Source organism: Lepeophtheirus salmonis, chromosome 9 (genome assembly GCF_016086655.4).
Source record: "Lepeophtheirus salmonis chromosome 9, UVic_Lsal_1.4, whole genome shotgun sequence".
Lineage (NCBI taxonomy): Eukaryota > Metazoa > Arthropoda > Copepoda > Siphonostomatoida > Caligidae > Lepeophtheirus > Lepeophtheirus salmonis.
Genome location: NC_052139.2, coordinates 20,655,676 through 20,683,449, shown reverse-complemented (window position 1 = coordinate 20,683,449; position 27,774 = coordinate 20,655,676). Strand labels below are relative to the sequence as shown.

At 29.9% G+C, this 27,774-nt stretch overlaps 2 protein-coding genes across 4 annotated transcripts in view; one reads left to right on the top strand and one right to left on the bottom strand.

The window, feature by feature from the left end:
* LOC121124364 (72 kDa type IV collagenase) lies at window positions 1-27,708 on the bottom strand. The gene is made up of 11 exons (XM_040719520.2): window positions 27,621-27,708; window positions 27,416-27,544; window positions 1,315-1,515; window positions 1,204-1,248; window positions 1,001-1,039; window positions 919-945; window positions 807-863; window positions 580-747; window positions 494-517; window positions 264-439; window positions 1-190 (listed from the first exon to the last, which is right to left on the bottom strand). The coding sequence occupies exons 3-10, from the start codon at window positions 1,382-1,384 to the stop codon at window positions 264-266; spliced, it is 606 nt and encodes a 201-aa protein (XP_040575454.1). The 5' UTR covers window positions 1,385-1,515; window positions 27,416-27,544; window positions 27,621-27,708; the 3' UTR covers window positions 1-190.
* Window positions 1-27,774, top strand: part of LOC121124363 (FMRFamide receptor) — a 50,568-nt gene that overhangs the window by 11,969 nt on the left and 10,825 nt on the right. For 2 of the 3 annotated variants that reach the window (XM_071890967.1, XM_071890968.1), the window contains exons 2-4: window positions 17,558-17,876; window positions 24,441-24,596; window positions 26,589-26,914. In XM_071890967.1, coding sequence (XP_071747068.1) covers window positions 17,590-17,876; window positions 24,441-24,596; window positions 26,589-26,914 — 769 coding nt within the window. In that variant the 5' untranslated portion in view covers window positions 17,558-17,589. Of the gene's footprint in view, window positions 1-17,465; window positions 17,877-24,440; window positions 24,597-26,588; window positions 26,915-27,774 lie in introns of those variants that run through there. The other variant, XM_040719519.2, reaches the window with a different exon arrangement.

The following is a 27,774-nucleotide window of genomic DNA, read 5'->3' as shown; positions in this document are numbered from 1 at the left end:
TTTTTTGAAATACTCATTTATTCATAAGGAAGGTTGTGTAAGCTAATTAGACTCATTAAAATAATACTAATAAATATTTTAATCATTATGAATTTGATTAGTACATAATAAATAAATTTTAAAAAAAATCAATTTGGAAATCCTCAAATTGATAATCCAGTTTTTCCGATAACTTGGCTCATTCAGGCGTCTGTATTGATAAAATAAAAAAAAGAGCTTGTTTATATAGCATATACACGAATCAAAACTTAATTTCTACTCACCTAGGCAGTTGAACAAGCACTGTTACAGGTTTCATATTCAACAAATCTATGATTTGAGTCAACACTCGTTGCACACCAGGGAATATCATTGTTTTGTACTTTTGTGCAGGAGTTGTATGTTGTTCCGAACGCCGTGAAGGGGAATATACATGCCTTTCCAAGAACAGTTGCACAATCTGAAGGAAAATGTATAAAAATGTAACCTAAAGGTTTATTCGATATATACTCACTGGGATCCCTAACAACAGATTCATCTATATATGCAGATAGAAGTAATCGATTAGATTTTGTGTGGATTTTTAATATTATTACTTACGAGGACAAGAGGGTGTGCAAACATCGAATGTTCTAGCTTGTCCGTTGCTTCGGATAGATGTGGCACACCAGAATGTGTTCCCATAGTCAACGTTGGTACAAGTAGTGTAGGTCTTACCAGCGTAGATAAAAGGAAATCGGCAGTTGTTTCCATACCCAGTTTTGCAGGCTATCGAAAATACGAATTCAAAATTATAGGAGGTTAACTAAATTTTATTAATTACTCACAGCCCGATAATGGTACAGTAGTTTTTATGTTAGAGGCTCCTGTAGTCTTGGTCATTACTGAAAATTATTGGCGTTCAAAATGATTTATAAGTGGAATAACATATTAGGTTACCTGCTCCTTTAGTAGTCTTGGTAAAAACTAAAAACAGATTAAGTTTAAAATCATTTATAAAACGAATGATATCTCTATTTACCTGGTCCTCCAGAGGCCGGACCACCAGAACTAGTTGTAACTAAAAGAACAAATATGGAAGAATAATGGAATGGTATAGACTTTTAAAAAATTTGAGCATACTAAGGGGTAATTAACGGAGGTTTAAGAACTCAAAACAAGAGGATGAATATGAAATAAAAATTAATTTTCGGCAAAATAGTATGATTTATTTAAATAACTTACCTGGGAGAGTAACCGGTACTGTTGGGGCTGTAGTCTTGGTCATAACTTAAATATAAAAAAAAATATAGATAATAATGCCATGTATACTAAATATCTTCTCAAGCCTCTTACCCGCTCCATTGTTCATTTGGATCAAGTTGACGGAAATGAGAATCAAAAGACTTGATTTTATTGAACTCATTCTTCACTTTGGATATAAAAACTGTGAATGATGTATATTTTCGACTACATTTAATCTTTATATATAGAATGTTGGGTATATGAGAACAGTTGTGGAGTTGGTAAAAATTATCTTTGTCATCTCAGATTGTTCTAATTAAAGCAAAAAGTCCATAAATATTAATTCAAATTTGTTTAATTAGTTTGATAGATAGTTATTAAAAAAATAGTCTAACACCACGATTTTTAATTTTTTTTTATATTAGTTTGTTGGATATTTAGATATTCAATCAAAACATTTGTTCCTTTAAATGTGGCTCAAATTTGTTACTTAGAACAATTATTTTGGAGCAAAGGAATCAAATTCAGAAATATTTAATCATATACCTATATATTTCGGGCAATGATGTAAATCGGGCATTTGGCAAAAGTTCTGGGCAATCTATAAAAGGGCATTCATTTATATTGCCGAGTAAAATGATGATGGTTAATTTGAATGATAAACAATTCTTTGCAAGCAATTTGATGATCAAGGATTTGATTATGATACAATTTCATTGGATAATTAATTATATGTACTTTCATTGAAAGTAGAGTAAGGGTGTCCGGATTTGCCCAGTGATTAAGAAATTAAAATTAATAAAGAACTCTTCTGCTTAATATAAAACAAAAAATAAAGACTTTAAAAATGTTTCTCATGTTGGTTTTATAAGTATGTATTTACTATTATATGTCTATGGACTCTTCTCTCACGTAATATGGAAGTAATTACTTTATTCTTGACCAGACTTGTAGTCTCGCTGCTCCTTCTTTGAAGATCAAGTAATCCGCCTAAGACCCCTACTATGGATCACAAGGTGTTCTCAGAACCATATCTGGAGCCTTAAGAACATACATGAAAAATATCAGACAAATCCATTATGTGGTTCGGCCTTTATTGAAGGATAAACACACATACATTTCTCATTTGATATATAGACTAATATTGTATTTGGACAATCAAATAACTGTGTAGTAAGAAATTGTCACGAGAGACCCATTTTATTTTACAAAATATATTTTGGCCGACAGGTTTCTCAGGTGGATAGCTGGTACCTAAAGGGGATCACAACTTATGTTCCCCACCATCCTGATTATCAAGGACCCCTTCTAATATATAGTATAACACACTCCGCCCTATGCAAGTGAAGTTAGGGCCCACAAGATGGGTAAAACCTCACTGCCGCCACTTACCTGATGATAAAGGACAAAATTAATATCCTAGAATACAGCCCTGCCCATGGGTTATCTAGGTGCACCGCTGTTCCAAAAGGTGGGTAAAAACCCATTCCTGGCACTTTCCTAAGCATCAAGGACCCTCATTATTCTACTCAACTCAAGGGCTTTAATTAGTTCTGTTATTAAAAATTAGGGGGCTCTGTGAAGGTTTGTGAAACTTTGGTAGTGATTAATTACCTCTTATGCAGCTCCTTTGCAATTGGAGGTTTCAGGTGTCTTTTAATAATTATTTTTAATATTTTAAAACTTTCTTCCGTGTTATACAAATTATAAGCAATTTTTCTATTAGTAGAATAGTTGGGAAATGAGTTTAAACAATTAAGAATCAAAAGAACTGTATTAATTAATTACACAAATCAACAAAATCAAAAAATAACCAAAACAAACTTAAAGTGCTGATCATGACCGTGTAATTAGTTTTTCCCTATCAAATTGGGTGTTTGGGAATTTCCAATTTGATTAATTGAAAATTTTTATCCTTATGAATTGATTGGTTTAAAATAATTTTTGAGCATGAATAAACGGACATAAAAAGTTAGTTTATTCTTTGTAAAATTTTATGTTCAAATCCAATATATGTATATATTTTTATACAGTGCTCCAATCTTGAATGTATATGTTAAAAGTAAAAAGACTACCTTGTATTATGGATTTTGTTTTAAGAGGAAGAAAACATTCATTTTTCCATTGTATGTACGCCAAAAAAAGTTTATTTGAAGTGTAAACAGTACGAGTTTGATTTACAACAAAGGTTTTATTTGTTCTAAAGGCTCTAATTCATCTACAATATTTATTTGAAATTATTTTTAAAGAAGATGTAAATGAAGTTTATCGAGGTAAATTGATGTATTTTTTTTTAATCCAAAGATAATTAATTATATTATTGCTTCCACTCAAAGGTTTCAAAACTAGAATTATTTATTTAGGTGTAAAATATTATGAAACTTGTCCTTTCCCTAAAAGCTGTCCCAATAAGCAGCACATGTGCTCGGTTGACCTAAAAATTATGGGACCTTTTTACTTGATTCTTCTTCCCTAATTTATTTCTTGTGTAATATGTTAATATAAAATGAAAAACTCAATAAATAAATATTGAATTATATTTCATTAAAAATAAAAGATTCAAATATATAGATTTAAATGGCGGAGTTTTTGATTTATTATTTTATATCAATCACTTATTGATTATTTTCTTAATAAATGAAAAACAAATCAATATTGTAGTTGAACTAGAATTTTTGAAGTAGCAAATTTGGCTTAACTTATGTTCATGTTCTTATGACATAAAATAAGTAGAGCCATCCAAAAAAATATTTAAATTTCTTTAGTTATTTCTTAGAAAATTGTGTACACTTATTTATTTCATTTCATGATTATCCAATTAAAAAAAATAATAATAAAGAAATAAAACTCCTTTAAAGTTAGTTATAAAATATAATATATATATGAAACATTATTTATGTATAGTGTGGACATGCTTAAATGATGGAAAAGTCAAAGTAGTTACCAAAATTGATCAAAAACCTTTTTTAAAATGAATTTTGTCTACATATAGACAGATAAAACAAATATATAGCTTTTTTTTTACAAATAATAATATTTAATATTTTAAATTAACAAATACATGTTACTAAATTTATTAAAATGAGATTGATTTTGTAAATGATAAAAAGAGTGAATTTGATATACTTAAATATACATATGTTCTAAAATAAATCTTAAATATTAATTAACCTAATTTTTAAGCTAATTAATATATACTCGGGTATAAGGCCTAAATAAAATTCAAAATAATTTAAATATACATAAAAAAAGAATATACTATGATACGTATGATTGATATCTTGATACAATTGCACGAAATATGTAATTAATTACAACATCTGTAACAAAGATTTAGTTTAAAAATTTGGATCTACGTGAATAATTAGTTTAAAATATACTTATTAATTTTTGAGTTTGTGTTTTTATTTGTTACACACACGTGTACAAATACAAAATACTTTGCATATTTCTACTTTTTTTCGTCATAGGTATCTGTGTTCTGAAGGGTGATTGATTGAGAAAACGAATTCGCTAGTGTTAAGTTATATAATATTAAAAACCTAGAAGTAAAGGCTCAAGAGCACCTTAAACAAAAGGGGTATAAGGACTGGCAATTACTACAATGACCTAACATAAGATCAATATACCTTTGTCATATTTCTATAGAAAAAAGAAAGAAGTATTTATTAGATTTAAATAGTCTATCATTTACTTATTTAAGAAAATAAGGCATTTGAAATTCATAAATCACAGTTTGTATAAACTCATTTAATTTCAATCCCAGGCTTATTTTTTAAGTTTAAGTATTTCTCTATTTCAATCTAACCAAATGGTGTTTTTTATATAAAAATATGACAAATGGTTGACAAACAACTTTATAAACTTATGTTTTTAAAGATTGTAGTAATATCTTAGTTCTTTGACAACATTTGCAGTGAGTGCGCTTGAGCATTTGCTTACAGGTTTCTAGTATTATGTATATAGTTAAGTTGTGAACAATGTTGACAATAATTGAACAGTAATACAATAGTTGGGAAGAATCGATTAACTACTACCAATTAATGATAGACATTTTCTCGGATCCAGATCGGTTTGACCTAAAGAGTCTTGTAAATTTAGGGTACCCAAATTTTCGGATCCAGATCTAACCCCAAATTAAACTGATGCTTGTTTCAAATTTTAAAAGTATTTTACTCGAAGTTTAGACTGAAATAAAATATGTCTAAGATTAAAGCTACATTTTTAATGATTATAAATCCCAATCACAATAAATAACTGCATATTAGTATTATTATAACAAAACCATTAGCTATTATTAGAATTATTATTGTAATATATAGAAATATAATTGTATCTCATAGCCTCTCATTCAATAAGAAACCAAAAAAGGTGCAAAATCAGTTGGTAGTTGGCGAATTCTTCCAACTATGAAACTATTATCACATAATCATTGATAACTGTTCACAACATTACAAAAACTAATTTGTATAAAACAAATCAATTTTAAGAACACTTATTAGAGTTAAGAAGAGTACATTTTGACAGTTGACAACTAAATAAAAGCTATAGTTTTGTATCTCTGACCACAGTTAACGAAAAAATATAAAGTTTAGTTTGTTATCGGCTACTGATTTTGCGCTTAATTTCTCCTAATCAGTGTTTTTAACGTCAATTGATCGAAATTAAACTTTGCTCATTTTTAACTAAGAACAATTTTTAACATTCACTGAACAATAATTTCATAGTTGGGACGAATTGGGTAACTAACAAATAATTTGTAACCCTTTCTTCTGTTTCTTTTGGGGAAAGTTGAGTGATACAATACAAGTAACGATGTGCAAGAATAACCGCACGATACAACTATTTATATAGATGTTGCTCCAATTACTAATCAAGATAAATAAAGTGTATGTTTGATATAAATTTATATATATATAACTAGGATTAAGTATTAAGCAATACTACAAGCCTTTTCGGATCTACAAAATCCCTCAAATTTGTTTTATTACCCGTAGAAGCTCAGGTATCTGAAGCCCGTTCAGGTCTCGAACCTTTTCGTATAATACAAGCTGGATAAGCATTTTCCTTACTGTTCAGGATGTAGTTAGAGAAGGTCCAGATTAACCTGAACTGCCCTGTATATTAAAGTGATCTGTTTGTAGAGTGAGCACTTATTTATATATATTGCAACCCATAATTCCCCGATGCATATTTCTACACTATACAAAGTGGGGATTTTATGTCAGAAAGTTTCATGAAAATTGATGAGGAACTCTTTGAACCATGTTGGTCATTGGCTCGAAAATAGATACCCACAAGATGTCAACAATGTTATGAGCACATTTATTTGACTCTCTCTCCAAGACGTCTCACACATATTAGTCGAAAGGTTTCAGATCCAGCGAGCTAGGAGATCAAATTCCTGACTCCAATTCCTAAATGTCCGGGGTTTCCATGGAAAATCCGATCAATTTATCCGGTTTGCATCAATTTCAAATTATTGCTTGAGATTGGATCAATTTCAAGTCTCTAGTATCATTATCTTTGAAGTTATTTGTATCCTTCAGCGTGTCCCCGGCACAGAGGCACACAATAATGGCCAGACGACGTCCGTTTACATAGGTCATTTTTATGACTTTGTATTTTTTCAGATATAGTTATGTCAATTGAATCTCATGAACATACTTTTATAAGCATATATCTGTGGGTTGCCAGGATGTGCAAGTGGAAACTTGATCCAGATTTAAAATTCCCATCCTGTATATGAAATAATAAAAGATGGAATTTTCTCCTTTGCTTGATTTATGTTCAAGATTTTTTTTATGTTGATACACAAATAAAATTCTATTTTTGAAAAAAAAAATAATTATTGATAGCAATATTCACAACTCAAATACTTTATACAAATATTTAATAGGTAAGACGATGTATTATAAGCATTTACTTGTATGTGATTTTTTTTATCAGTTTTTTTTCCGTTCATTTTTCAAAGCTGTTATCATGATTCCCTAACTCCTGACAAAACTCTTACGTGTACTTTAGAAGTATTGATAGTAAAATTGAAGATTTGAAGGGCAGTTATTAATGTAAGTTCCTATGGTTGCACTTAATGTTTTTCTTGCTTTTTTGGGCTTGAAAATCATACTTGCATCTACTAACACTCACCAACGGCGTTGCTTCATCTGTAAAAAAGTTGAAATTGTACACATTTTTGTTGGCATTCTGTCTTTCATTGCAACTCTTTCATCTTCTATGATGAATATAAATTTATTAGCAGTGAAAATTTCTTTGGGTTTTTGTTTTGTTTCTTGTTGTAATGTCTTAATATCATACAGAACGAAGTACATATCTTTCTTAGCATTAACAGCGATCTTGATTTTAATGAGTACTAGAAAAAAGTTATAACAGGAAGTAAAATGTACAAAAGTCTTGGGCTATATTTTAAATGGACCTTACTTGGAAGCATTTTTGAAAGCCACATTCAGAATGGAGGGGGGCATATTTTATAAAAAAAAACTAAACTACGCAATTTTTCTTCAAAAGTTTTCCATGAAAAAGGCACGAAATAAAAATATTTAAAAGGAAAAACGGCTTTTCAAGTTTTCTAATTTTTGATGTATCACCCTGCATATGCATGGAGTTGTAGAAGTATGGTATGTAAAAATGAATAAAATCTCAATCTAACAGTTAATAAGCTTATTATTCAAATTTGAGGGATAATGTACCCGAACATGTAAGGTGAACGAAGATCTAAAAGAACGCAGAAGAAAAAAATAATCCTTGTCACTTTTGTTCGTACAACATAAAGCTGTTTATTATTACATAATATCCGTACTGTCAAGGAAAAAAAATGATGAGATTTGCATACCAAAGTATTCTAATTTGGTATTTAAAGAGTTTCTGAACTTTATTATGTAAAAAGTTGCGAATGGAATCATAAAATGGGGAGCCATGGAAAATAAATGAACTAACACGAATGAAGAGATCTAATAAATTAGAAATAAAAGAACCACAACTAATAATATATTTAATTAAAAAAGTTTAATGTTTCTTCTAATTTGATAAGTTTGATCATTTATAGGATAATTTGTTATATTTAATATACAAAATTGTTATAATAAGAATAAGTTGTATTGTGATTTATATCTTATCTTGTTTATACGACACGTCGTCACATTTATTTATATTACTAATTTGGTTGAAATTCCATTGTTAATTAATAAGTTATACATATACTGTTGATGTTTGAAATTCCAAGAGTCCAGATTTTAATGGACTACTCGGTTTTATCCACAATTTTTAAAATGAATTATAGATATATATATATTAAAACATAACCTTAAAATCCTGACGAGTATATTATTCGATACTGTATTATATTATTGCCCCATAGTTTTATTACTTATTCATATGAATTATAAAATGACCCTTAGAAATACGTCAACAGGAAATTGTATTCCTATTCTTTTGCAAACAGAGCATAAACACTATATTTATAAATAATTACTTCTTTTATTTATCAAAATAATTAATCATGAAGTATCCATGACGTATCAAGTGAGAGGAGGGGATCCACAGGGGGCATTACAATACATAAAAGGATGCATTTATTTGCTCGTTGTATTTTCACTTTTTAATCATTAAAAAAACTTCACGTTTCATGATTAAAAATATTTAGAGTTCTTCGAAATAGATTGTTCATTGGTTTGTTATAAAATTATACATGTTGCAACGTGTAGAGTCTGACTTTTACTTTAAAATAATTTAAGTATGAGTAATGTTGCATCGGTCCAAGGATTAAGTTCCTAATATGTCTTCACCTCCCCCCTTTTAGTCTTTTTTCTAATCGGTCCGGTCTTTTCTACCATTTCTCAGTCCTACAATCATTTTCTTCACTCCTAATTAGGATTAAAGAATATAAAAACGAAAAAAATAATGAACGTGGAGTGGGCACAAGCTATTAATCCTGCCACTAATATAATTTACATCAGGTAGTACTATATTCAGTGTGCCTAGATACACGTTCCAATCTATATATACATTATACACGCCATAGAGAAAGGAATATATAGAGGTGGCACATGAAAGGTTGTTTAATTGCTTTCATCTTTTCACATTTGTCGTCTAATAATAAATATAGGAATATATATTCGATATCTTATTTGAACTCGGGGATTTAAAAGAAATAGAGATACAGTATTTTAAAAAACACTCCTATTCTAAGTTTTTAAGAGATATAAAAGTCAAATAATTTTGACGTCACTAGGAAAACAATTATTGATTAAAAGAAAATACTTGTTTTACTCCTCATTGGATCAAAAATTCATATAAAATTTCAAAAAAATCTTTTTAGAGCCTGCAAAATAGTCCCTTATCCATATCGATTCGTACGGTACATTTTTTCAATATGGAAACGAACTTACGAACTCAATATTCTTCCCCTGCTCAGTTCGAAATCAAAATGTATCTGTCCTCATATTGGATCTGGGAATGAAAACGTCGTTCTTCTGGTTGATACTCAAAATTCAAATTAAGGTAGTTTGAAGTAAAGGATTAACAATTTATCTGGAATGTTAATGGTGCCAAGCGAGCCATTGTGCTGAAATACAGAAAAGAAATCGACACAACGAGCCTGACGGTATAATAAGTTATCAGATTATCATTGTATTATTTTTTTAATGAAATTAAAGATGAGTCAGGGCAAGAATCTTCTTCATTATCTTTTGCAAATAGCACATTTAATTATTTTTTTGCAGTACATATACATAATAGCATGTAATGTATGAAATTGATGTGCTATATATTCTGCAGTCTGAAGCATTACACCCTCTTATGTGAAATGTTTTAAGATTTACTAAGTTAGTGCCCCAGTTTAATTCAAGACGTGTCTCTGTTGAGTCGAAAACCAAAATTAAACAACTAAACATTTAAAATATTACCTAAAGGTTTATATAAATTGTTTTGGACTTGGACTGAAACACCATACATTCCTTTGTCTGATTACAGCATAGAGATGTTCCAAATGGTCTTGCTGAAGCTTATGAAACCAACTATATTCCATATTTATTTCACCAGACTTTACTAGCTCTACAAGATACCTTAGATAATATATGCAGGTAATTAAGCCTAATGGCCCAGTGCGTCGCTTAGAAGCAATTACTTTAATCCTGTCACTTCTTGTTAAAACTACATACGTGTAACTGTTTCTTTTTTAATATTTACAATTTTTAAATAAAATATGGCGTCTCGTTAGCTGATTGCCAAAACTAAAATTATGTTTGGACTGAATTTCATGGAGTTCTTCAAGATAAGATCATCTGATAACACCTTTATTGGGCCATATAATAATTTTGTAATCCGCAAACCTATTTCTGACGTTTTTGGGCATATGAGGAGGATCGCATATTGCAACTACAGTTGTATTTTTGCATGAATGAGGGAACGTTGTATATATTTCTTAAATATTATGAATTTAAAAGAAGGAATCATACTTATATTGACAATTTTATACCCATTAATAGTTATTTACCTTAGATTGAAGATTGAAGTTGAGAGTGTTTAATACCTGGATTTTGTAACTAGCTCCATCCATACAAATGGATCTAACCATAACGCCGGCTTCAAATGCGAATACCATAGCTTTACGAATGATTCCTGCAAGTACAGATGCTGGAATTCCCTTCCAAAAGCTATTAAGGCCAACGAACATCACAACAAGGAATTCATTTACTGGTATATCTTCGCCACTGTTGCTTCGACCACCCAAGTCAACATAACCAAAACACATTCCTAGCTTATTATCAAATTCAATCATATGTTTAATGCAAATACAATCTATACAGAGGCTAGCCTCTGTAAAATAAGGATCATTGCTTCGGCGCTTCAGCTCTTCAAATGGTGGTATTTGAAATCCAGGATAGCAATAATGCTGCCTACATATCTTTGGATTTTACGCTAGCTCGGTAGAGTCAGAAGTTGAGAAACGAAATCAAATACCTTTGGACTGTATAAAGAAGTAGCAAAATCTCTCCCTTCTGGGGGAAAAACAGTTGTTTTAGTTTTCATTTCCAGCAATCCTTTAACGGTTTCAAATTGACAATTATTGGAACGTCCTTCAAGAATTCAAATGTTCTGGGGTTGTTAAAGCTACTTTTCTTTAATGCTTTTTATTACTTGATTCAATTCTAATTTTGTATTCTGATTCTTATGACATGCATTATAGAGCTTCCGCCCTTCTTTCTTCTCTTTAAGATGTACTTTTTCTATCAAAGATTGAAGAAGATCATACTTGGCTTTTGCCACTACAATATCAGATCGAAAAGTATATTAATGATCCATGTTGATGGATTCAATAGGATCAATCTTATTTTTAACAGCAATAATTTGAATATTATCCAAGTTATCATCTATTTTTTCTTGATGGGATTCAGAAAGTGGATGTTTTTTCCCCTTAGATGGAAAATTCATAGGTGTGTAGCTTCAAATTTTGAAGGTACAACATTAAACTATAACTTTTTCAGAATTCTATATTTCTGTCCATCCAAGAAGATCTCGTGTAAAAAGTGTTCTGAACACTAAGACTAATAGCAAAAAAACTAAAACAAATAAGTTAATTATAATTTATAAGTGCTCAACCAATCGTTGTAAAAAAATTGAATCTTCCATCCTTTTTAATCTGCCGATTATTTTTTATTGAATTAATAATGCTGAAACAGCCATAAATCAAATCAATGAACTCTTTGATATTCATTTCCTAAATAGATCTTCCTGTAAATAGAATTAAGAGGATGTTTTACATAATTAAAGATGCGCTCAAATCAAACATGTACGATTTTTTCCTTCAGATTATAACATATCTACAATTACACATATTACAACAGCTGTACACTATTTTTTAAGATCAGAATGTTTGTTCCCTCTCTGCCTAACTACGCCAAGCAGCCAAGTAAAACTCCTTGTGATCTCTGTGTATTTCTTTCTCTATGATACGTGCCTGCAATATTGAGTCATTTATCAATATTCATATTTTACAAGCTAAATGGCTCTTAATTTTAATCATTGTTACTTTTTCTCAACAATTAGTAAGATTTTTGTTAAAGAACAAATGTTCCACTGAATTCATTCAAATTGTATGAACTGGACTTAGGTTTTTTGAGCAATTTTTTTGTCCAAAATGAGCAAAAAAAAGAACTTAAATTGTTTTTTAAATTAGCACCCAAAATATCAAATTTGAGTAACTTGTATTCAGAGAAAAATACACTTTTATAACAATAATTTAAATTAATAGTGTTATTCTATTTTTTTCATAATTTATTCATAGATTTTGCTACATTGTATCGAAAAATCAAGCTTAAGAAGGATTTTCTTTCTAGAATGTTTTCTTTAGATCAGTATTGGTGGTTTTAACCATACCTAAAGCCCGTTCAAAGTCCACATTAGTAGTTGGAGTAAATTTGAATCTACTGAGATCTTCAGTTGTTTTGATAGAGGGACGCATTTAATCAACACCTCTACTGATTATACAACCAACCTTTTCCATAAGTAGAAGACGGGGATTTTTTTGAATCAAAGAAGAAATTGTTCTCTGAAGTATTTTCCCTTTTTTCCAGAAATAGTCATATCTTTTTTTTCGGCTTAGGAAAGTATATTGGAGAATCATAAATGACTATTTCATCAGTTTCAAATTTTTTATAAGTTTCTGGTACAAATGACATATAAGCTACATTTAAAGGCAAATGGCTTCCAATGGCTGGAACTTTAAAAACTTGTAAAGCCAATTCGTCTTTTTCATTCAATTCACATACAATTTTCTGTAACGATAGTGTAGTACATGTCAGCTTTGACCCCTGACCACTTACATACTCAAGTTAAATTGCACATCATCCTATCAAGATTAAGAAAAAATTGGTGCAAAATTATTTCTTCCTTGTTGCAAGATTCAAGTGGGACTATTCAGCTGTAATTTTGAGCAAAATTTCACCTTCGTCTCATTAGCTGTTGTTGGAATCGTGGTACCTCAAATAATCTATAATTCAATAGGATACGTAGTTTTCTTTCCAAAAAGAGCAAGGGGACTTTTCTATAGTTTTCGTTTCTAATAAAGAATGGTTTTTGCGGGTGGATTGTAAATCCAATGATGTAATCAAAGCTGTTGTGTAATCTAGCTAGAATACAAATTTTTCCCTATTTGTTTCAAAACAGACTGAAGATTAACAATTTTCACACAAAAAACGTCGAAGTTAGCTATTTCCCCTAAAAAGATCAAAAGGAGCGATTTCCCATAAAGAGGTTAAAATCAGCAATTTTTTGAGCAATCTCTTATAAATTAATGGTCTTGTAATAATTCATTGATTGTTTATGATCTATATTATGGTTACATCAGAAAATTCCTTAGATATGGAATATTTATCCATATTAAATTGAGTAAGAGTTATGTTTTTATAAAAACCCAAGAATACAACTTTGTTTAATTAATAGAGAAGAAAATTATTTGGAAAACTAGTAACGTCAATAGAAAAAACTGAAATTAGATACATGAAAACAATGCCATTTTAGCTGTATTAATTACTATGAAAGACAAATAGGGACTAATTAATTAAGACCAGACTGATAATACCGAAGTCTTTTTTCTGTTTTTTTTTCTTAAACGATCTAACACAAATAGTGAGTAATAAAATGATTGCCTTTAAGAAATAGACTTACATTTACGACTTTACAAATTTTATTGACATAGTAAAAAGAACAATTTATATAAAAGTATACAAAATATTATTGATAATTTATACTACACTTAACATCACTTCGTCTAAATTTTTATTGTATTGAATCAATATTGGAGAAATATTCAATAAATAAAAAATTCGTTCAGTATCAATATTTTTCGAAAGAAAACTCATTAGAAAGAAAAGAAATATAAAATGATATATAAGTAAGTAAACATTAAACAATCTTAGAGAAAAATCAAGAAATGATGAAAACCAAACATTTATATATATTACATACATACCTATACTTCGTAGATAAACAGACTGAGAAAACAAAAATTAAAAACTTGAAAAGCCATTTTCACTTCTAAATATTTTTATTTTGTGCTATTTTATGACAAACTTTTGAAAAAAAAAGTTGGTAATTTGATTTTTTTTTATATATAAAATATGTCCCCCTCCATTCTGAATGTGGCTTCAGTACGGGGACGAACAGAAGCACAGCTACACTTGATGAAGTCCAAGGACAAGTTAGATGATTACGACCTTCAGGACATTGACATTCGGGTGAGAAGTCTTGCTTGTCTTGACCTCCATGACGTACAAAACAGGAAAGGGTTCACAATGGATGAGGAAGACTGTCCATAATCTGCCGTCCAGTAGACAGCCATGCTCTCCATGCAGAAATGCTTCATATTTTAGAATGTGGTGCCGTCTTGAGTAAATACATAGTTGCCCCTGGGGAACGTGGTTTGCAACCATGGGAAGACATTGTACCTTAGGACCTTGTGGTAGACGTCCACTTTAACTTTCTCGTCAACGACGCTTAGGTACATTACCTGAGCTGGATCTTTGGTTCTGAATGTTTCATTGGCTTGAGCTCTTGATTCAGCCAAGAAGTGATCATTTCTCCACTTGAACACAGCTTCCACTATGAAGATCTACTTGTGTGTTGAGGAAATCACTCACCTTCTGCCGTTTTTCTTGTTGCTTGGACATTTTTGATTGCACAAAAACAAAACCAACATCAAATTGTAGCTCTTTGTTAGTTCTTTCGAATTATGCCAAGTACAAAATTGTCGTATTTTTGGAATTGATGTTAAACAGTCTCGAGAGGACTCTCATTTTTGGACTTCGCAGAAAATATTATATAGAAAGAGGGAAAACAAAACAAACAAGTTGTTAGTTTAAAAGCAAATTTCCTCTTAATATTATATGTTTGCATTTTATTGATTTTAAATTCTGATGTTTTTACGTTATATATGTGAATATTTTATATTGGTAAGCCTTTTTCTATTGAATAAATTTAAAAAAATAATCTTTAATTATATTTTCGTAAATGTATCGTCACTAGAAGATTTTAGATAAATTATTTGCACTAACATATACAATCTTGAATATAAACTTAAATATGATACATGAGGTCTGTATTCCCCTTTTCTTTTTCTTTTTTAATATGAAGTTATGAGCTTTAGCTAAACCCACTGTTTTAAATAAAGTAAAAATAACTTTACAGCACAATAAAAACTCCCAGACAAACTATGTTTCATTAATTCAGAAAAACTAAAAAGTAACTGAATTACTTTTTAATCAAATCTGCGTCTAGTTATTTTTTAGATATGCAATGAAAAAAAAAAAAGCAAGGAGTACATTTTTCATTTTTATTACACATTGTAATGATCGATTATTACAAGTATTATGAAAAGGTTTTATGTTGAACGAGTTGTTTGTAACTAATATTCAACCTTTCATCCTTATTATTTATGAGTATAATCATTAAGTTACACAAAAATACATTATGGATTCTATATATATGAGCAATTTTGTGGGTAAAAACATAAGTAAAGTGCTCAACTGTATATTTAATAATATAAGTTTGCACAAGGTGTATATGCAAAAATGAACCGTCTGATAACCCTAAATTTTAAAGGCTAAAAACTTTTTATCTAATAAGCGTATCTCAAGAAGATTTCCGACAATTGTATGGATATTTTTTTAACAAAATGTTTAATATAATGTCCTCTGGTCTTGCCTTTATCACAGACTAAATATTAGTTTAAACCTGGCACAAGTCCCCTGAATATACTACTCCTTGGTAATACCCACCTTTCGGGATTTCATATTCCAATGAAGTATGGCATTAGTAATTCTTCATCGGCTCCATATCAAAAATTATCCTAGTCAGACAATTTGTTTACAGTCCTCCCATTGCGTTTTGAAATACTGTGTGGTAATTCAATAATTAATCAAGAGTGAGACATTGAAATTAATTTATATTTTGCTGTATGAAAGCATAACCAATTAGTTAAAAACATTCCTGACATATTTAGCTTACGTACAAGTCGAGAAAATGACACTTGAAAGTGATCGACGAATTTCCATTGGCACACTCCAAGTAGTTGAGCGTCTCCAGGAGGATCGTCTACACCGTCAGAAAGTCCAAAATGTTGGAGAGGAAGAAGGACTCTTTCAAAAAAGCCAAATTTGACTCGGAGGAGTGAAAAAAAAGAGCTCAGGCCAATCCCTTCATGCCTATGAGGGTTGGGGTGTCCCAAGATATATAACACAATTTTTTTCTCTCAAAAATTTGAAGTGCATTTTTTTACATTTGATCTTAGTTACTCAAATATGAAAACAAAATTTCTCTTAGACAGAGATAACGAGTGCCAACGAGAGCTTAAAATTAATTCGATGCCTTGAACGAGGGGTAGACTGGGAAATTTGCATTCAAATGAAGGTTACAAGAAAAGTACTTATCACAAATGTATTATAACTCATTTGACTAAGAGATGTATGTATATTTGTTATATAAAAGTTTGGTCTGTCCAATTTGAAGTACCTCCAAGTAATTCAGTAAAATTTGTTCCAACTTTTCACCGTCCACCTTACTCTATTTCAATTTATGATTTTGAGGTTATGTTTCAGAATTGATAAATTATAGCACTAAATTTTATATAAAAGAATTATTTTTACTTTATTACACAATAAATTAATGTTATTGAATAAATTTTCTTCGAAGTATTTTTATTTTAAAGTCAGGATATATCCTCTTGTAAATCGTTGTATTTAAGATTTTTTTTCCATATTTGAGTACCTCAGATCAAATAGTAAAAAAATGGAGGGTATGCATTTTTGGAAAATTAAATTTGATTTTATGGGACATACTAGAGATCTCGGTGTTTCACTCCAAACAGCCCAGAGAAAAGTGGTTGGAAAGAGCCTTCTGAGGTTGAAGAGGCCATTTTTGACACCAGCAATAAAGAAATCTATCTCTTCTGATAAAAACTCTTTGGAATAAGTCTTTTGAGTTATTTTTAGACACATTTCCCACCCCCCACCCTCAACCTACATCCTTGATTCTAACCCTGCAGCGTCGGTCATTTAAACACTGATGCTCTTAAAGCCAATGTCAGCCAGTACTGGAACGCCATGACATCTGCAGCGTTTACCAAAGCTTCCACGGCCTGCCTCTATGTGGGACTATATTAATGATTAAGAGACCTCAGACACACATATATTTATAGTATTAATTTTATTGAAATTCTATTTTTAATATATTAATTATATCTTGTTGAAGTATAAAATTCATAGTGTTCAGATTTTAATGGACCAAATCCCTTATATATATGTATATATATTATTAAATACTAATATTTATTTAATAATAGTAACCAAATAATTTTCTTTTCAGGCTTTCAATATGACTTTTCAATTCATCACTCAAGGAATTTTAATGCCGGCTGTTTCTATTTTTGGAATAATTGGAAACTCCATCACTATTAAAGTTTTGAAGGACAGAGATGTTAAATTAAACAAGGAATTTCGAGATGTTTTATCAGGACTCGCCACATTCGATAACCTTCTACTCATATTCACGTTTCTTCTCTTCAGTTTGCCTTCGCTATCCAAGACATATAAGGATGAATATTTTGCTCTCACCGTTCCAATGCTGTATCCAGCTACAAACATTTTTACAACAGCTTCTAGGTAGGTTGTGAGTATATAATTACTAATTAGGATGGATTTAATTAATCACAAGGAATTTTGACTTTGTCATTCAAATAAATTTATGTTAAAATTTGTAAAACATTTTCAAGTTTAGGTATTTTTATTTGAAAAAGGGTGTCACAACATAAATTTCTTTATTCAAAAAGCAGTCAAACAAGTGTTTTTTTTAATAATGATAATAGACATTAAAAGATTTGTTTTCACAGTTTTTGAAAATCATACCAGAAAATTGATTCATGGTTGAATAAACAAAACGAGGGTATTTTAATACTCGGACATAATTTCATTTTTCTTTAACTAGCTTTTAATTTAGCTTAATGTTTTAGGGGGATCATTATTTGATACAAAATAAAATAAACAAGATATCTTATTGTTTAGTTGATTGGCTAGTTAAATGGTCAGCTACCTACTATCTTCAATCATTATGCTGAAGTACATAGCTGTGTTATAAATTAGTGTTTACTTATTACATTTTGAAATTCAAGATGGATTTCTTCCCTGCCTCAACATCAATATGTACAGCAATTTAAAAATAGGGTAGGTGGCATCGAGGCCAAAACTTAATAAACCTTTAAATCCTAAGCTGGAGGACAAAAAAGTCTGAAATTTAGATTTTTGAGTTTTTAAATAATATTAAAATGTGTGAGGGATTCTCCAAAGGTCATAAAGCAGTTGGTTTTTTTGTAATAAATCCTATTTTAATTTCCCCATTTCGACCTATTGTACCAATTTAAAATTTTTGCACAACATCAAAACGTGATGGCACCTATTTGGCTCTCTAGGATTATTATATGTGGATTTATTTGCTGTCAAAAAACTTAGAAAATTTCAAATTATTTTCAAGAATTGAAAAATTGGTTTTTTTATTTTAGAAATTGAAACAATTAAGAGATTTTCATTTATAGAAACTAATTCAATCTTATAAAATATTCGGTCAAGCTATTTATTGGCAATATTTATTTTAAACTACACAGCCACATTCCTCACTACTACAACGCAGGATAGCAACTGACTTTATTTCCAAGAAAACTTTAGAATCTTGCCTGTACACCCACTTTGCTACTTCTTCCACAGTCTGATTGCCACGAATGATAGAAAATGAAGTTTATAATTCACAAACTATTACCTAGTTCCCTATTTGTTTAGTCTTATTTTCTTATTCTAATAGCTGACGAATTCATTTCGTACGGCCTGTAATTTTTTGTAATAGTGGTGATAAAATAAAAAATGTAAAAAAATTCAAGCAAAATAGGCCTATTTTGCTTGAATTTATTCATTTTATGATAGTACAATTAGTCAAATTTGTGTTTTTATGGCCAAACTGAAAAATACATCGCAATAATCTCGGGAGTGGTTAATTATATTTTTTTTCATATTACGCCTCCATGATAATTTATTTATAAGTAAAATTGATCCAACGATCAATTTCAGTGTTCCCCGTTTCGTTCCTCTATATATACTTATTAAGGATGCGGGTGTGCTAAGCTTCCGCCCATTGATATAACTATGATTAAAGAAGGGATCTCTGTAAAGAAAAAAAACTAAGTTTTGCCATTAGAAAAAGAAAAACGGTTATTGCGTGTTCTATATTTCTTGTTTGTTGATCATTTAATAGATCGTCGTTTTTGATAACGTCTCCCTCTGAAGTATACATTCTCGCCTATCTTTGTTGTAATTTGCTTTTAAAATGCATAATAAACTAAATATTGATTAATTTAAGTATAATTATGAGATTTTCCCTAGAATAATTATATTTTTAAGTTAAAAAGTGTTCTTCTTTTGGAAGTAATTCATTTTTTCCCTCTAAAGTCATACAAAAAGGAGCTGATATTAACAAGGGGCTTAATTCAGTAGTAACATATGTCTTGCTCCTGCTTTCTCCTTACGCTCTTTTTTTCCACCTTATGAAAATGTCAAGCATAGGTTGAGTATCCCTGGGACAATAGTGATCATCCTAATTAATAAAACATAGTTTAACTTCTTAACATTTATTACAACATCAGCTCTTGCACCTTTTAATCAAATAGGATGTTCCATTTAAGAAATTATGACATTTAACTATGTGACCATATTATACAATTTGAGTATTTAGTGGGTTGATAATATTTTACTGAATTGAGTGAAATAATTTTCTTTCGTATAAAATAAATCTTATTCCAGAGAAAAAGTCTTCAAAAACTAACGTTCATTCATTTTACGAACCATCTAGGGAGTAAAAAAATAATTTATGAATGTCTGAAAAAACATCAGTAGATCCCCTGTATATAGTAAGTAATAAAGGTAAAAAAATAAGTATAATATATAAGAATAAATGAAATCTTAGAGGCATTTAGTTCAACTCATATTAAAAAAGAAAAAAATCGGGAAGTACTTTTATCATTTAATTGTCACATAAGATAAAGTAAATCAAGGAGCTAAACTACTCGTAAATTCCCATCCATCCATTCATATTATTATTATTTTCCTAGATCTGTTATTTTTCGCTTCTTGAGGAGAGAACGTATAAATATTGAGTGAGTAGCTACAGAAAAACAGAAGTTAACACCAAGGATTTGTTGGTGTTTTTTTCTCTATATATTGTAAGTAAAATTTTTATGTTGGTCAATGCCTAATTACTTTGAGCAATCCCGGGTACTACAACTAGTTAGATGGAAAGGTTATGTTGAATACAATTATGGAGCTAAAATATATTATGAAGCCCACTCATATTTGATTTTATAATGTTATCTCTGGTGCTCTAGAAGTATGGACTAAAGTCTATAATGTACCTTTGAGCCTATGAAAGTTTTTGGTCGTGAATATATGGGTGTAGTTTAAGTGGTGTTATATGTATGTATATATAAGTAAGTAAGGTTGACTAATCAATAACATTAATAAAAACACAACTACATCCATTAACTACTACCAATTACTTTTTAAATACTTAGATTAATATTTAACCCTTATTAATTGACATTACAAAAACTTTTTTACTGATTTTATTTGTGCAATATTATATTTATATTAGACAAAACAGAATGCATGCAAATATAATACAAATACATACTAACATACGAATATATGTCGCATGGCAATATGAAAGCAAGATAGAATGACTTTTACATGGGAATTACATATGTATTAATTTTTATAAATAAATTATACTTATTAACGATTTAGGTGCGCTGCAAATTGCAATTAAAATGCAAAGATGATTTTTTTTACATACTCATGAATTTGCAAATTTTTCTACATGTATGTAAGTATTATTTGAAATTGCTCTAATTTGAAGAATTATATTGTATGCTATTGTTAGCATGATGGTTATTAAACTTACTGGTTTTACAATTAAAGGCGATAAGAATTTGAATGTCCAGCTTGTTTTTCCTTCCATTTTGTTTAATTCCTGCCTAACAGGAATAAAATAAACATCTTAAGTATCTGCTGTCGAAATATAAATACTTCTTGCTCCTCTTTACATTTGTAACCAAGTGAACTTGGAGACACAACAAAGTACAATTCTTGTACTTTTCGCGAGCGAAAAAGAAATCATCAGCCATTACTTAAAGTTTTCTTGGAATATAAGCCTCCTACTTTTTTTTCTTTTTTTTTGATCTGAACTCATGCCTTTCAAAAATCCCCGATTTGCTTGCATTGGATTATACGGTCTTTCGAAGTTTGAAGAGTATAATTTTCAGGGGTATCACCTCAACTCTGCCGTAATGGGTGCTTGAGCCATGAAATTCTGGATACATAGAAGTCTATCAACGCCATTATATTTTCCTTCTTTTTTTGTAACTTAAGTCATGGCTAATTCTTCTTATATATATGTTTACTTTATAGAATTATAGATCTTAGACACAGTCAGCGAAGGTTGGAGTCGCAACATCAAAAAAAAAAATTGCCAATTTTTGTTAGGAATGGGCCAGCAAATAAGTAAATAAAAGGCTAAAAGGCGCCGTGAATCCGACTTTCCTGACACACATTCAGCCCAAAAAACCATCAATGCCATCGTTGCAGTCAATAAGGGGGTCGTCTGTAATATCAGGCATATCAAAAGCGTTGGCTAAGGGACGTCCCGAACTACAATAAGTAAAGTTCTTCACCCATAATTTTGCTGATTTCTGGCCATAGGACACGTGCCCTCTGCCATCCCCACTCAAAACCCCTTCATTAGTTTTGGCGGGTACCAGAAAAGGGCATCACAAATGCAACCCACACCGAAATGTGCTCGTACTGAAGTCACCATTGTTAATGTCAGGGCCAATTACCTTAAGGTCAAAATTTCATAGTCTGAAACAGCTTCAGGACCCGTCTTGAACCCTTTATTTCTTATAATGGAGGGCATATTGTATACGATGCAGCCTCTGTGATTTGCCAACATTTTTGAAAATATAGTTTTTTTTAAATTGATTGATTTTTTTTAACCGAATTTTTGGTTTGTTCTTTCAAGAAAAATGGTTTTACCCACGTCTTCAGTTTAGTTAGCGTAACTGTTATTATGTACTTTTCATAAAATAAGTTAAAAACAATACCCTTAATATGTCGACCACTAAGTGAAATTATTATGGTTGTATGAAACTGAGGATCACATATGCAATAAACAATTAATCATCTTATTTTTAACTTCAAGTTTTAAAGTACTATCATTTTTTATTTGCAACTTATAAAGGGTGGCAAAAAGATTTTTATTAATCCAATGTTCTCTCCAACCAGTTCTCAAATTAAAAAATAAAACCATATTCTGAAAGTTGGATGGATTTTGATTTATTTTATCTAATGAAATCACCTCCATCCTCGATTACAGTCTCTATAGAAGATCGAAATGCGAGCAGGTCCTTCTCACTTTATCCCTTGTCAAATCCTGGCATAAACAAAAAATTGACTGTCGAAGTTCCTACGTTTGCCAAAAAGAGTGCACTAAAGTTGCAGCATAGATAATTTGCACACCCTGGATAATTGATAAATCAAGGCTTATTTTCAGCCAGTAATTTTTTTCCAGTAATTGTCTTTAAAACAAATATTAGGCTCGAATATGAACGTAATACGTGATCCATTAAAAAATCATTTAGCTTATATTTTTTCCCTTACGTAATCAATATGCAATATAATATATTCAATTATTTTGAATGGATTAAATATAATATTGGTGCATGAAAGAGTTTTTTTTTGGTTTTTTTACAAAAGAATAATAATAGCATTTGAATAAAATTCCCAAAATGGTGTCGCCTAATAATGTGTGTTGGATGGCATAAAGGCCAACTACACAAAGTTTTGGTATGATAAAGAATGTTATTTTATTTATTTTAGTGGTAATAACAGTATTGTCTAACTACAACTACAATAGTCAACTAAATTAATAATTTAGTGACAAGTATTAGGAAAAGAAATTATATAGAAAAAAATTTTAAATATAGATTTACTTTAATAGCTAAAGCATAAATTTGAAGAACCACAATGTGTAATCTGAAAATTTACTATATCAGCCAAATTGATGAAGCCACTTTTTCCACATATTTTAGGAATATTTTACTGAAAAAAAAAAAAAAATTCTAGGTACCACACCTCAATCACTCCCCATAAAAATATTCGTTATGTATGTTTTGGATATTATTGGATAGAATGGTTAATTTCCCAGATCTTATGTCCTAACCAAAATATGTATTTCTATTAACTATTTCCATACAGAATGTCGTTATTATATTAGTTTGCAAAGAAAAGAAAGGCAATAATTGTCTTGCTAGTTGTTTGTAAAAATTACATCTTGATTCATGTAGTCCTAGAATATTATTGACAGTATTTATACCCTTTAGATATGGTGAAAGAAATACAAAAAAAAAAGTTGAACTAAAAATTTTTTATAAACGAGCATTTACAAGAATAATTGTACAGTTGGTAATAACTGAAAATTAGGTAAATTCTATAAAAAAAATCGACAACTTTGTGTGAAGCCCAAAACTTTTCATACCAACTTTTATGAATTTCTTTAAAAATACTTTATTCATCGAAATTGAAGGAAATATACATCATCCAATTATAAAAAAAGCTAATTATTTACATGTCAATTTCTATAAAATAATATATTTAATTTCTAATTCGAATTGAATTATTTACAAAATTAAAAATTGCGTTTGTCATCTCCATAAAACACACATCGTTAGTGACAAACTTTAAGGTCAAAGATCCCAAATGGGTCAATATAAAAACATTTTTTTAATTTAAAATTTTATTTACATACTTTTACTTTTAAAAAATACTTTGTTCGTCGAAGTTGAACGCCAGGATTGAAAAATTTGACGGTTTTAAATTTGGGGACGAGCAAATATTTTTTTTAATTTGAAAAAGTTACGATTCCATATCTTGGGAACCAATTATTTGATTACAATAATAATAATTTAAATGTGTAGCCAAAAATTTAAGTCTTTAGAAAGTTTGAACAAATTCTGTGTTGTATAAGTAAAAACCTTTAGGCGAGTTGGTTGAATTACTCGAGTATATTATGCAAGGAAAGAATTGAATATTTCTCATACATTGCAAATAATTTCTTAAATTTTTAAATTTCAGTTATATGACTGTGGCTGTTGGCGTGAATCGTTTTTTGGACATGAGTCTCGAATGGCAAAACTTACCACGGATCAAAAATGGCGTAATGCAAAGCATCATTGTATTCATCGTTTCTACTATACTAAACCTTCCACGCTGCTTTGAATTTGAATACAGGTAATCATATATTTACATACATATATTAAATTTTATGATGATGCGGTAGCATATTTTTTTATATATACATAATTTTGTATCAGTGCTTATTGAGGACTGAAAACTTCAATCCCGTCCGCTTAAGTCTCGGTATGGTCCAGTTTAGTGTTGCATAACTTATAAAGTTTGGTGTTCCTGGATGACGTTAAACAACTTTATTTGTTCTTTTTTAATCAGTTCTAGTACTATCAGTCCGAAGGAACGACAGTCTTAAATATCTGTCCCAAGAACGGATAAAACTTAATTTTAATTTTGATCTCACCATCTTTTATATGTATACAGTATTTGTTCTAGAACTTATAGTGTACTTTTGAGATTTTTTTTGGAAAAAATATATGATAGTTGATCTAGAAAAAAAATATTTGGTCTCTCACAATATATGAGACCAAAAAAAATTGGTCCATAGAATTAGACCGAATCAAAATCGGTCTACAAAATGAGACCAAGAAAAATTGGTGTACGGTGGGAGACTGCATTCTGGACTGAAAAATCGGTCCCAACTGGTCTGTAAAAAATCCCTTAAGACCGAACTGAAAAAAAAAAAAAATCGGTGCTACACCGCCTCTCAATACTATATATAGACTAAATATAAAGAATTTAAACAAAATATATATTTCAATAATGATTGAAAAAAGAAGGGTATAATAATACAGTTAGGCCCGTCGGCTGATCACCGAGGCAGAATAAATTTCTCAGTGTCGGACGGTATTTTGGGATACTATAAGGGGTTTTTGTTGCTCTAAGAAACTGGTGGAAGAATTTCACTGGCATTGGGGATCAGCATTTTTTTTTTTGGAAAAAATTTATATTTAGAATTTTTTTTTTTTAAATTAAATTTTTTCTAAAAAAAACGGAGGAGGCGGAGGAAGATTCAAAACTTTATTTTTGTATTTATAAGATAATGTTTAGTTATACTACATCTAACTAATTAAAGGAGCATAAAAAAAGCACCCTTAACAACTTTTCAACCTCCATGAATTTACTTTTTTAATTGAATTTGCAAAAATAATTCTAAAAAGTAAAGTTAAAAGAATTCATTGTGGAAGCTTAGAAATTCAAAATTGAATGTATAAATTTATATTTAATGAAAACCTATCACATATTTGGCATTTTTCTTAACATATTCATCAAATAGTTTGCTAAAAACATGATATATCTTTTGGAACCCCATTCATCATGAAATAAGCACTTATACCTCTCTGTATCTTGCGAAGAAATAGTCGGGAGTTACTCTGATTTCAATTCTTAATTCTACACCAAGCCTAAAAAAGACCTATAACTGCCCAAAAAATCCTCAATATTACTTTTATTCTACATTAGCGCTTGCGTTTCAGGATTTTTATGAGATACTTTTTTAAGGGTATTAATATTATAGGCTTTTAATATTTTTTTGTTTTAGAAAAATATTTATTTTTGGATGGCCTTTTTTACGACTGAAGTCCCATTTTGCCGATTAGGTACACCCATAAGTCCACTGCAACAGTCTGAAGCAAATATAAAATTGGTTACTTAAAGAGTTAGCGAATAAGAGCTTTGTACGAAAAAAAAGTTGCACGCATATACATGCTTCAAATTTACATAGATCTAAGTATAATTTTGAAAAAAAATACTCAATATCTAAAAGGTAAAAAAAATTTATTTAGTACTCATTTCCATTAAACAATTTTCCAATATAGAAAATCCATATTGTTAAAATTGATACCCTTCAAATTTCCAATGGAGTTGAAAGAAAATAATAGAAAAAGAAAATAAATGCAATACTTTTATATTTTTGAGGATTATCGAATATCAAGTAATTTAAGTAATTGAATGTTGTAGAATATGTAGACGTAATATAATATCATATTTTTAAACAAAGCTGTTAATTGAATAAAAACATTTGCATAATTAATTACTCAAAATATCTATCATCATAATGTTGATATATGTATATAAATGAGCGGCTCTCATCAGGAAATCCATCAGCTACGAAAACATCACACTGGATAATGGAAGTAGCATCAATGTGACAAATACAGTCTATGAAATTGGTATCTCTGAGCTTCGCTCCAATGAAAATTATGTTCGAGATTATACACTCATAACGAATTCCGTTGTGATGGTTATTCTACCAACTTCCATTATGCTCATTTCCTCATGCCTCATATATCGGCAAATGCTTTCTTCAATGCGTCTTGGTATTTTTACGAATGCACAGGAACAAGCAAGGAGACGGAGAAATCGCAACATTAACATCATGCTCATTGGAATTGTGGTTCTATTTCTCGTTTGTCATCTAGGTATGAGTTGATTTTTTTTATTTACATATTATCAAGCATCAAATGAACACGAATAAGTTAAATTGAATCAATCATTATATGGGTTTCAGACACTGGCGCTGGGACCGTATTAGCCCTCCAATTTTACCACAAAAAAAATTACCTTTATCAATTTCCTTTTTCTTTAAATGTTATTCCTTTAAATAATTTAGTCTCTTCCGAATAACTTTACTTTTCAATTTTTTATCTCAGTAAAAATAAATATTTTTCAAATTTGGTATTTATTTAAAAAAAAAAAACACATTCAAAATTGTGAGAAAACCCCAAAAGCCCAGGCCTCCGTCGATTAAATAATAATCCTACAGGCGCCTCTGATGTTGTCATCATGATATATTTCACCTCCCCTTGAAAATAAATTCCAGCACAGTTGTTCCGAGTATTATTATATTTCTTTTTTCAAACCGAGTAGATATGTGTAATTGAACTTTGTACTCGAAAAGAATTAGTTATTTAAATACTCACAATTGGTGTTGGGTATGTCCAAGAAGTTCATTGTGTGTCCATCTTTGTTTCTAATCGGTCCAGTGTTTTTTGTTATTCATGAGTCGTAAGGACCGATTCGTTGGTCATATTTATTTTATTCACTCCTAGCTAAGATTGGAAAAATAAAAACGAAAAAAAGAATGAAATCGGATGAAAAGAAATAGCAAGAACGTATAATATGTACTTGAGTATTGGAAGTTATAGCAACAAGCCTCCTACTTTAAACTTTGTCATTTCAGCTGTTTCATTTACTATAAAAGAGCAATAAGGACTTATTATATAGTCTCAATCCTAATTCATATAATGAAAACACTTTTAATAAATAGACACATACACAC

Bases quoted from the DNA above. Each gene is read 5' to 3' on its own strand.
- LOC121124364 (XM_040719520.2), bottom strand. From the start codon at position 1,384: ATGAGTTCAATAAAATCAAGTCTTTTGATTCTCATTTCCGTCAACTTG. The intron at 864-918 runs GTAACCTAATAT...AATAATTTTCAG, and splicing joins CAAGACTACTAAAGGAGCAG to TAATGACCAAGACTACAGGA. The intron at 440-493 runs GTGAGTATATAT...ATTTTCCTTCAG, and splicing joins ATCTGTTGTTAGGGATCCCA to ATTGTGCAACTGTTCTTGGA.